Raw genomic sequence first — 12,048 nt, 5'->3', positions numbered from 1 at the left:
AAGGCACTCCCCCTCTCTTCCCCCTCCCTCTCCACGTCTTGCCTGTTGATTTATTGGGTAATTGTAAATTAGGGCGGTAATTGTCCCCCAATTGGTGCAGGGGTAATCAGTACTCAGGGCCGCGGCACTAAGCTGCCAACCCTAGTGCCTGCAGCCCTGACGTCTGCAAACCCCAGCCAAGCAGCAGCACTGAGGAAGCCCACCACCACCACCAGCACCACCACAGGAGAGCTCCCCTCTCCTGCCAAAGCCCACAGGGTCTGTCTGCTTATTCCCCGTTGGTATCTCTGTGGCGAGCTAGGTTGGTATTTCTCTCGCAGGGAGGCTGTGATGGCTCCCTGGTGTGTGCTGGGTAAAAGAGTTTTTTTTTTTTGCACACTTTGTGGTGACGGCTTTTAAAACAAGAGCATTAGTACTGGCTGATAGTGTCTGGGCCAGAGAAGAGGCAGGAATTCAGAGCGAGGACGTGTGCGTGTGCGTGTGCGTGTGTGTGTGTGTATGCGTGTGTGTGTGTGTGTGTGTATGTGTGCTTGTGTGTGTGCGTGTGTGTGTGTGTGTGTGTGTATGTATGCGTGTGTGTGTGTGTGTGTGTGTATGTGTGCTTGTGTGTGTGCTTGTGTGTGTGTGTCTGTGTGTGTGTGTGTGTGTGTGTGTGTGTGTGTGTGTGTGTGTGTGTGTGTGTGTGTGTGTTCTGGAGGTTTTCCCACCCACCCTGACGATGTGACTGATTTGGGTCACAGAACTGAGTAATAAATGAACTGAGCTATGCTGACTTTTAGAGATGGAGAAGTATGTGTGCGTGTGTGTATTCATACATGCGTGTGCGTATTCGTACATGCGTGTGTGTACTCATACATGCGTGCGTATGTTTGTACATGCGTGCGTTCGTACATGCGTGTGTTCGTACATGCGTGGGTGAATGCATGCATGCATGTGTGTGTCAGTGCTAGTCTAGAATCCTGTGGCACAAATGACTTATGACCTTCATTGTGTGTGTGTGTGTGTGTGTGTGTGTGTGTGTGTGTTGCTGCACAGGTCCATCATGACGGACCTCTACTACCTCAGCCAGGCTGACGGAGTGGGTGACTGGCGGGTGAAGGAGGCGAAGGACCTGTCTGCCCTGGTTCAGAACAGGATCACCTACCTTCAGGTACCACAGCACCTGGTGCTCATCCAACTGTCAAAACTGTCCACACTGCTCAACCAACTGTCCGCCCCCACTCACACACACTCACTGTAAGACACACATTGCTAGAGTGTTCTTGCACCTGCTGCACCAATTTACACAACACTTAACTGTCAATATCACCTCAGATGAAACACATGAAACGTGTCATATCTGTATGTTTTGGGAACTGTCGTTGGCAGCATTTCTGTCTGAGTGTTGTCTGCCCTGTTCGTCTGTATCCACACACCCACACATGCGCACACACACACACACAGAAACACACACACACAGAAACACACACACACACACACACACACACACACACACACACACAGAAACAGACATATACACACACACACACACACACACTGTTTCCACTCATGGCTTCACACCTCCACCTCAGAGCCCCAAGAGCCCCAAGCCCTCTTCTTCCTCCCCAGTTTGGTGGTGTCGGGTCTGGGTGGGGCGATGCAATGCAGAGCCCTGCAGCATTAATGAGCCTGTGTGTTTGATGAAGAGAACCCAGTCAGTCTGGCTGGGCGGAGACAGCACCGTTAACAGCTGCTGTCACCACCGCTGAGGGATCACAGCTCCACCAACCTCCATCAGTAATTCATCACTCGGTCACGCGCGCACACACACACACACACACACATACTCACACGCAAAGCCAAGGACCCCACCCTCTATCTGTTCGACTGCTGCCTCTACTGCTTCACCCCCACCCCCAACACCTCATGAGTCATACAGGAGATGTGTTGACAGATATTCCATATTGAAGCAGGAGATGCACCTTACAAAGAGCTGCTTCACCTGCAGTGTCCTGTAATACAGGACTGAGATGCTTCTTCTGTCTTTCGTTCTCCTCGTTGCATAATTATCCCTGAACCACCTCTCACTCCGGGCTCTGCATCATCACCCTCCTTACTTTCCCTCCGACATCTTAACCTATTATTTATGTATTGGTGAATTCCTCTCTGCCTCAGTTGGCAGAGCACGGTGCTAACAACGCTTAGGTTGTGGGTTCGATTCCCTCTGGGACCATATATGCTGAAAAATGTATGCACTCGCTGCAATGTAAGTCGCTTTGGATGAAAGCGTCCGCTAAATGGCATATATTATATATATTATTTTTTCGAAGCTCCTAATCTGAGCCGAGAGTCTCTCTTTCTCTCCAGCTCTGGGCTTGTTATGTTTGCCATTCTCATTAAGCACAACGCTCCCACTCCAGGGTTGTAAAACATCCTTTTCAAGTCCTTTTTTTGTCAAGACGCCACGCCAGATTATCAGTGTTTTATCGCAAGTTTAGCGTTAGTTGTGCGTTTGACATCTGCTTATGTTGTTGCGTTACTGAGCACCAGGGGTAATACGTTTGGAACATGAAGGAGCGTTACATTCCTCCTCCACTTCTTAAGCAGACAGACAAGAGAGTGCGATCGCTTTCCTGCCGATGCCAGGCGGCCTGATTACTGTGAACTATCTGAAGCTGTGACAGACTAATGAGAAAAACACTCACATCACAGAGCAAATTGCTATTTAGGAAAGATGTTTGGCACAAGTGATGAGGAAATGCGACTTTGGTGCTGCGCGCGCTTCACTCTGCTCTCGCGCTATGATGGGAAAACACAGCGTGTCACTTTGTGATTTAAGGGTAGACTACTTCATACTGAAAGGCCGCACTTTTTTGGTTGTGTTTGTGTGTGTGTGTGTGTGTGTGTGTGTGTGTGTGTGTGTGTGTGAGACTCTCAAGTTTGGGAGACCTCTTTCGAGTCAATTTCAAGAAGAAAAAGTGACAGTATTTTTTATTTTTGAAGAAGAAGAAATTATGTGTGAGGGTGAGACTGAATGATGGAGGCAGAGACAGACAGAGAGAGAGAGAGAGCGAGGGAGGGAGGGAGGGGAGAGAGAGAGCGAGGGAGGGGAGAGAGAGAGAGCGAGGGAGGGGAGAGATTAGTGATGTTTGGATTGCAACTCAAAGAGCAACAGAGGAGCTACAATATCAAGGTCAAACAACAGTATGTTCTAACACCTCTACCTCCCCCTCCCTCCTCCCCCTTTTCTCTCTCTCTACCTCTCCTCTTCTCTCCCTCTCTCATCCTCAGAACCCCCAGGACTGCAGTAAGGCTCGTAAACTGGTGTGTAACATTAACAAAGGTTGCGGCTACGGCTGCCAGTTGCATCACGTGGTCTACTGCTTCATGATCGCCTACGGCACCCAGCGCACCCTCATCCTGGAGTCCCACAACTGGCGCTACGCCACGGGGGGCTGGGAGACCGTCTTCCACCCGGTCAGCAACTCCTGCATGGACCGCACCGGAGCCACCACAGGACACTGGTCAGGTAATGATCACTGGATAGGAATACTGACCACTGGGCACGGGGGACTTTGGGATGTTGGCCGTTAATCAGAAGAGAACATTTGGAGCTGTGACCAGCGCCAACGCAGCATTATGAAGCTGTTCCACGCTGGTTTTGTTTCTCGGCTCTTTCTTCCTAGTTTCTCTATTTTCTATCTCTCACTGCCTCTGGCTTTCACTATCTTGGGCTCTCTCTCTCTCCCGCTTATCTCTCTCTCTCTCCTCTCTCTCTCTCTCCTCTCTCCCTCTCCTCTCTCTCTCTCCTCTCTCTCTCTCCTCTCTCCCTCTCCTCTCTCTCTCTCCTCTCTCTCTCTCTCCTCTCTCTCTCTCTCCTCTCTCTCTCTCCTCTCTCTCTCCCCCTCTCTCTCGCACGCGCGCACACGCATGCCCGCTTTTCCCGTTACTTTTTCAATCTAATGCATGCCCTCCTGTCTCCGTGGTGATTGCCCTCCTGTCTCCGTGGTGACTGCCCTCTCTGCTCTGTTTGTGTGGTGAGTCAATTGAGCAGCTCCACTTCCTATGTGAGCCGTGTCTCCATAGGGGCTGAAACACTCCTAGATATGGACAGACCCCACGCGGTCTATGTGTATGTCGTGCAAGTGGATGTGTATCGTGTGTGTGTGCGTGTGTGCGTGCGCGTGTGTGTATCTGTGGGGAGAGAGCACAGACCAAAAGAAAGAACAGCCAATCAGCGAAGATATTGACCGACAAAAAGCAGTCAATAGAATTGCAGTGCATTCTGGGACATGCTCTCATTCCTGCTCGTATTTCCGAATCACAAGTGAAATGAAAAAAAAAAGTTTAAGTTGCGGAGCATCAATTTATTCATGGGGATTGGGGGGTGAGATAAAATTTAAGTTTCTTAGTGTCCTAATTAGGTACAGTAGCAGAGGGAGGGGGAAGCAGCACTTAACTGTGCATTTGTGCCAAGTGCATGCCTCCAAGATATGCCCAGTTCCCCCATCGGAAAAAACCTGCCAATGATGTTATATAAGCAAAGAAAGGCATGGGAATATTTTTTCTGCTAAATATTTAATGCTTTTGCCAATTTATATTCAGCTCATGCTCTGGCGTACACTCACGCCAAGGCCCCTGTTTCTTTTCGCCTTGTTTTTATTTTTCCTTTCTTTCTTTTTCTTTCCTTTTTTTTTTTTTTTTTTTTACTCTTTCTTTGAAAAGGCCATTTTTAATGAGTAATTATTCCATTTGTTCGAAAATGGGTTATGAAAGCTGTGTGCTGTTGCATTAGGCCTGGTAATTGTAGGAGCCACTTTACTGTAGTTTAACTTCACACAGTGCCAGTTCTGTTCCCTCAGCTTATTTTTGTATCTGTTAAAAAAACATCACCCTCAGGTTTAAGACTGGATGTGACTTGAGGTTGTCTGCCAGACATATCCCTTCTGGTGAGATGAGATTAGCTGAAAGTGTGTGTGTGTGTGTGTGTGTGTGTGTGTGTGTGTGTGTGTGTGTGTGTGTGCGCGCGCGTGCATGTGTGTATGTGTGTAAGTCAGGGGAGGTTGGTGGAGGTAGAAATTGGAGGACGGGCTCATTATGATGCATGTAACGAAATGAAGAATGGTATCAAGCGTGTGTGCGTGTGTGTGTGTGTGTGTGTGTGAGTGCGCAGGTGTGCACATGCATGTGCGCGTGCGTATGTGTGTGTATGCCCTTGTCCTACTTTGTGTTCTGAGGCTTACCACATGTTCCCAGGTGGGTATGGCTGGGGGAAAGGCTATCTGGAGCCCAGAGAGGGTGACCTTCATAATCAGGCAGGCTTAACCCTCTGCCCAGGGCTCCTGTCAGTCAGGGGGGCACCCTCTGGGCCGGCTGGTGCCAGCCCAGTGCCATGGCAGTGGACGGGCTCACCTTGGCCTTTAAAGAAGGACAGCCAAAGAGCAACTGTCACTCAAGAGACAGGCAGGGATGGAGAGAGATTTGGATTTGTGTTTTTGAAAGTATTAGGATTGATTCCCAGGGCTTTCTCTCCTCTCTTTGACTCTTAAATCGTCCTCTCTCTCTCTCTCTGTTTCTCCAGGTGAGGACCACGATAAGGATGTCCAGGTGGTAGAGCTGCCCATTGTGGACAGTCTTCACCCCCGGCCCCCCTACCTGCCCCTGGCCATCCCCGAGGACCTGGCCCAGCGCCTCCACCGCCTCCACGGAGACCCCTCTGTCTGGTGGGTGTCTCAGTTCGTCAAGTACCTGGTGCGCCCCCAGGCCTGGCTGGAGAAGGAGATCCAGCAGACCACTGCCAAGCTAGGCTTCAAACACCCGATCATAGGGTAGGTACCTCTCTCTCTCTCTCTCTCTCTCTCTCTCCCTCTCTCTCATTCTCTTTATGTCTGGCTCTCTTTCACTCTCGGCCCTCCCCTTCATGCTCTTTTCTTCTGTCATCTCTCTCTCTCTCTCTGATGTTCTGTCTCTCTTCCCTTTATTCTACCTTTTCACTTAACTTTTTTTTTCATTTTTATTTTTTTTTACCTCTGCTTCTACACTCACTGGTCACTTTATTAGGTACACCTGCTCAACTGCTCGTTAACGCAAATATCTAATCAGCCAATCACATGGCAGCAACTCAATGCATTTAGGCATGTAGACATGGTCAAGACAACCTGCTGAAGTTCAAACCGAGCATCAGAATGGGGAAGAAAGGTGATTTAAGTGACTTTGAACGTGGCATGGTTGTTGGTGCCAGACGGGCTGGTCTGAGTATTTCAGAAACTGCTGATCTACTGGGATTTTCACGCACAACCATCTCTAGGGTTTACAGAGAATGGTCCGAAAAAGAGAAAATATCCAGTGAGCGGCAGTTCTCTGGGCGAAAATGCCTTGTTGATGCCAGAGGAGAATGGCCAGACTGGTTCAAGATCATAGAAAGGCAACAGTAACTCAAATAACCACTTGTTACAACCAAGGTATGCAGAAGACCATGTCTGAACGCACAACACGTCGAACCTTGAAGCAGATGGGCTACAGCAGCAGAAGACCACACCGGATGCCACTCCTGTCAGCTAAGAACAGGAAAATGAGGCTACAATTTGCACAGGCTCACCAAAATTAGACAATAGAAGATTGGAAAAACGTTGCCAGGTCTGATGAGTCTCGATTTCTGCTGCGACATTCAGATAGTAGGGTCAGAATTTGACGTAAACAACATGAAAGCATGGATCCATCCTGCCTTGTATCAACGGTTCAGGCTGGTGGTGGTGTAATGGTGTGGGGGATATTTTCTTGGCACACTTTGGGCCCCTTAGTACCAATTGAGCATCGTTTAAACGCCACAGCCTACCTGAGTATTGTTGCTGACCATGTCCATCCCTTTATGACCACAGTGTACCCATCTTCTGATGGCTACTTCCAGCAGGATAACGCACCATGTCACAAAGCTCACATCATCTCAAACTGGTTTCTTGAACATGACAATGAGTTCGCTGTACTCCAATGGCCTCCACAGTCACCAGATCTCAATCCAATAGAGCACCTTTGGGATGTGGTGGAACGGGAGATTCGCATCATGGATGTGCAGCCGACAAATCTGCAGCAACTGCGTGATGCTATCATGTCAATATGGACCAAAATCTCTGAGGAATGTTTCCAGCACCTTGTTGAATTTATGCCACTTAGAATTAAGGCAGTTCTGAAGGCAAAAGGGGGTCCAACCCGGTACTAGCAAGGTGTACCTAATAAAGTGGCCAGTGAGTGTAGATTTCTTTCTCGTTCATTACGTCTGCGGCTCTACCCCTTTTTTTTCTCAACTCTTTCTCGCCCTCCCTTTCCTCTTGTTATGACTCATCTTCCTTTTTTTTTTGTCTTTCTGCGTTTGTTTACGCACTTCTATCTTTACCTGCTACTCACCCCTCTCTCTCTCTCTCTCTCTCTCTCTCTGTCTCTCTCTCTCTCTCTCTCTGTCTCTCTCTCTCTCTTTCCCTCCCGCATCGCTTCCTGCCATTCTTTCACTGTCTTTTTCATATCTCTATTTCTTTGTCTTTGCCTCCCCCCCCTCACCCGCCCTCCCTCACTCCCTCCCCCCATGTAAGCGACCCCCCCCCCACCCTCACCACCACCACCATCACCCATCACTGGGGAGCTCTATTGAAATGAAGTGTTAGAACAAAGTGTTTCCCACTGCTCTTGTCTGTCTCCTCTCTGCACTGATATTATAACAAAGTGCCTGAGCACTTCTCTCAGCACCGCAGGGGGAGGAGAGTAGAGAGGGGAGAGAGGAGGAGGGGACAGGAGAGGGGGTGGGGGGTGGGGGGTGTCAAGAGGGGGATGAGGCGGTAGGGAAAAGAGAAGCGAGTAGAAAGAGAGTGGAGTGAGTTGGGGGGTGGAAGTGGGATAGCGGGGGTGGGGGGGGGTGGGGCTAGAGGAAGGTAGCAGATAAAGAAAGAGAGAGCGAGAGAGAGAGAGAGAGCCGGGGTCGCGTTAGAAGGGGGGGGGTTATCTCTTTTGGACGCGAGGCGGCGCGGGATCCAGGGCCGAAACCTGGGCACCGAAAACACCAAGCCTCCTGTTCCTCCTGTGGAGTGTCTGGGGGCCCTGGACCTCCTCTCTCTCTCTCTCTCTCTCTCTCTCTCTCTCTCTCTCTCTCTGTGGACATGAAGCCCACAGACCAAAGCAGCTAACAGCAGCCTTCAGCTCAGCTTAGCACATCACAGCCTGCTAGTGTAGACCTAGCTAGTAGCATAGCCTGGCACGAACCGGAGGAGACAGCCAGGGGGGAGGGGGGGGGAGGAGGAGGAGGAGTGGGGTGGGGTGGGGTGAGGTGAGGGGGGGGGTTTGATTACCGGCCACGGCAAGGTCTGCCAGCGAACTAGCGGCAAGATGAAGAGGAGAAGGGGAGAGAGAGAAATGCAGGAAGAAAAAAAAAAAGAAGAAGAAGAAGAAAAACACAGCAGATGAAAGGAACGAGAGAGTCCATGGCAGAGAGAGAGAGAGAGAGACGTGGTGAGAGTGGAGAGGCCCAGAGTCAAGAGTCCCATTAGATCAGATCAGAGAGAGAGAGAGAGAGAGAGAAATAGAGTGGGGGTGGGGGGGTGGGGGGGGGTAGAGTAAGGAGTTAGAGGAGAAGGAGAGCCCCCGTACAGCTTACACCTGTAGAGGCTACCCCTCCCCCTCCCCTCCCTCTCTCTCTCTCTCTCTCCCCCCCCTTTCCCTCCCCCCCTCCTCTCCGTTGTGATGTGGGGGCTCCGTCAGGGTTTCATTCGCAGAGTAAATAAAGGTGTTTGTTGCTCTAGTGAGCATCCTTAGGACTGGGGCTGACTGATCTCAGGCCAGTTTTTGTAATTAGGCGCAGTCTATTTATTCTCTCTCCATCTCTTTCTCGGCTCCCTCTCTTTTCCCTTGCACATACGTTCACCCCCACACCCCCACCACCACCCCCCATCTCTCCTCTTCCCTCCGTCTCTTGCTCATTCCCTTTTGTCTCTACTCTACTCTCGCTCTCTCTCTCTCTCTCTCTCTCTTTCCTTTTATTTTTCTCTGCCTCCCCCCCAAAAAACGTAGATGCTTGCCTTTGTTTTGGTGTGAGCCATTCATCAAAGAAAGCACTCGGTTTCACAAACACAGTACAGTATGCTGTGTTAGTCTCTTATTCTTTCACAGTCTCTCTCCCTTTCACAGTCTCTCTCTCTCTCTCTCTCTCTCTCTCTCTCTCTTCCGTTACTCATCCACTATGCTAGTGGCACTGCTTTTCTCTTTGTCTGCTTATTGGCAGGGCTGGCAAGGGTGCAGCAACGCTGCCAGAGCAGTTGTTAGTGAAAGTATTGATTTTAAAGTATCGCAACTTAATATGTAATCACTATCTCTCTTTCTCTCTCTCCCTCTCCCTCTCCCTCTCTCTCTCTCTCCCTCTCCCTCTCCCTCTCCCTCTCTCTCTGTAGGGTCCATGTGAGGCGGACAGATAAGGTAGGGACAGAGGCAGCGTTCCATCCGATAGAGGAGTACATGGCCCACGTGGAGGAGCAGTTCCAACACCTGGCCCGCCGCGTCCACGTGGACAAGAAACGCGTCTACCTGGCGACTGACGACCCTTCACTGCTACAGGAGGCCAAGACCAAGTGAGTGACCACACCCCCGTGGTGGAGGGTGTGTGTGTGTGTGTGTGTGTGTGTGAGCGCGCATGCGTGCGTGTGTGTGTGCGCGCGTGCGTGTGTGCATGCATGCATACATGCGTGTGTGTGCTTGTGTCTGTGTGTGTCAGTGTGTGTCTGTCTGTCTTTCTGTGTGTGTGTGTCTGTGCATGTACAGTATGTTCAATTCATCCGTGTGTGTGTGTGTGTGTCCTGCAGGTATCCTGAGTATGAGTTCATCAGTGATAACTCCATCTCGTGGTCCGCTGGCCTTCACAACCGCTACACAGAGAACTCCCTCAGAGGAGTGATCCTGGACATCCACTTCCTGTCTCAGACTGACTTCCTGGTCTGCACTTTCTCCTCACAGGTACGGGGGAATGCTCTAGACTATATTAACCCTAACCCTAACAACCCTAACCGGTTAACCTTAACCCTAACCCTAACAACAATAGCAATGCACCTTCCTCACTAATCTTGTCTACTTGTCTACTTGAGGACATCTGAAGTCCATTCAGATGCCAGTCCATCTGACAACGTGTGTGTGTGTGTGTGCGTGTCTGTGGGTGTCTGTGTGTGTGTGTGTGCGTATGTGTGTGTGTGTGTGTGTGTGCGTGCGTGCGTGCGTGCGTGCGTGTGCGTGCGCTCCCTGTCCCAGGTGTGTCGCGTGGCCTACGAGATCATGCAGACGCTGCATCCGGACGCCTCCTCCTTCTTTCACTCGCTCGACGACATCTACTACTTCGGGGGCCAGAACGCGCACAACCAGCTGGCCATCTACCCCCACCACCCCCGCAACGCCGACGACATCCCCCTGGAGCCCGGCGACGTCATCGGTGTGGCCGGCAACCACTGGGACGGATACTCCAAGGGGGTGAACCGCAAACTGGGCCGCACCGGCCTTTATCCGTCCTACAAAGTGAAGGAGAAAATCGAGACCGTGAAGTACCCCAAGTACCCTGAGGCGGACAAGCTGCTCAGCTCTCAAAGAAAGTAAACGGGAAGAGGAACAGAGAGAGAGAGAGAAGGGAGGAGAGAGACTCTGTACTGAACAGAGAGAAAAGCTTGGACCCAAGGGGGAGGGTGGGGGGAGGGGGGAGCGGGGGGTGATCAGGCTGCACTGTGTGTGTGTGTGCGTGTGTGTGTGTGTGTGTGTGTGTGTGTGTGTGTGTGTGTGTGTGTGTGTGTGTGTGTGTGTGTGTGTGTGTGTGTGTGTGTGTGTGTGTGTGTGTGTGTGTGTGTGCGTGCGTGCGTGTGTGTAGCGTGTGTGTGCGTTTTGGCTGACTGTGTGGCTTGTTATGGAATCTTACACCCACCACCACCCCGACCTGACGCGCCACTATCGGCTGGTATGTAGACATGTAGAAATGAACATTGATTTCGAGCGAGCAAGAAAACAATTAAATCTACATAACTGACAAAGCTCGCTCTCTCCAGAGGTGGACTGGGACTGAGACTGGCGAGCTTTAAAATCGATGGCTGAAAAACAATTATAAACTGGGAAAGAAAAAAAAAAAAAAAAAAGTGTTTCATTTTTATTTAATTCTTTTTTGGTGGTTTTGATTCTAATCTTGCCTTTTTTTTTTTCCTCCTTTGTTCATTGAATGTACTGTATCTCCCTCTTGCCTCGCTCACTTCCCATTCCAGCTCCTCCCCTCCACGCCAACCAACCTCACTGCCCTCCATCTTGTCTTATCATGTGCAATTAATTTTATACCACCATATTGTGCTTTTAACACGTGATTTTTAACAGTCTTAATTTTGTGTGTAAGGGGCTTGTGCATTGTGTACTGTACAGCATGAGTGTGTGAGAAGGTGAGGTGAGAGCGTGTGTGTGCGCCGCGCGTGTGTGTGTGCGTGCGTGCGTGCGTGTGTGCGTGCGTGTGTGTGTGTGTGTGTGTCTGTTCAGGAGCCATGAACTGGTGCCTGTCATTGGTGAGTGGTGTGTTTATGTCTTTCTTCCTGACTGACTAGTGTTGTTGTGCTCAGTATGAGACTGGTGGTGACAGCAGGACCGTCCTCTGCACGGCAGGCACTTAGAACAATGCTGAACTATGGTCAACAGTGGTGAAGTACGTTGAATTATGGTGAACTAATAGTGCACAAAGGAGCCCTCCGTGGGCTCACCAAACAAAGCACTCCACCGAGCTAATGTCCTTTTGACATCTCTATGTCTGTTCTGCTCATTTGTTTGTTTGTTTGTTTGTTTGTTTGTTGGTTTGTTTGTTGTTGTTTTTTTGTTTTTTTTTACTTTTAACATTACTGTTTTAAATAAATGAGGACATAAAAAAGAGAGACGCCATGTTTAAGATGATAATGCTATGTCATAACAGATTTGAGTCCCATCATGAAGACTTTTTTCATAACTTATGTTCCTGGGCATTGTCTTTGATAACCACAGATCGAATAAACTTGAGAAACCAAGTGTGCACTTGTGATTTCCCAAAACGCA

At 49.9% G+C, this 12,048-nt stretch overlaps 1 protein-coding gene across 1 annotated transcript in view; it reads left to right on the top strand.

Moving 5' to 3' along the window:
• Positions 1-10,803, top strand: part of fut8b (fucosyltransferase 8b (alpha (1,6) fucosyltransferase)) — a 20,272-nt gene extending 9,469 nt beyond the window's left edge. The window contains exons 4-9 of the mRNA XM_083688571.1: positions 1,036-1,150; positions 3,271-3,508; positions 5,561-5,807; positions 9,408-9,584; positions 9,816-9,966; positions 10,255-10,803. Of these exons, the coding sequence (XP_083544697.1) occupies positions 1,036-1,150; positions 3,271-3,508; positions 5,561-5,807; positions 9,408-9,584; positions 9,816-9,966; positions 10,255-10,593 (1,267 nt within the window). The 3' untranslated portion in view covers positions 10,594-10,803. The remainder of the gene's footprint in view (positions 1-1,035; positions 1,151-3,270; positions 3,509-5,560; positions 5,808-9,407; positions 9,585-9,815; positions 9,967-10,254) is intronic.
• Positions 10,804-12,048: the final 1,245 nt, after the last annotated feature.

Source organism: Argentina silus (genome assembly GCF_951799395.1).
Source record: "Argentina silus genome assembly, chromosome: 17".
In the NCBI taxonomy this organism is placed as follows: Eukaryota; Metazoa; Chordata; class Actinopteri; order Argentiniformes; family Argentinidae; genus Argentina; species Argentina silus.
This window is presented reverse-complemented; position numbering and strand designations above follow the sequence as displayed.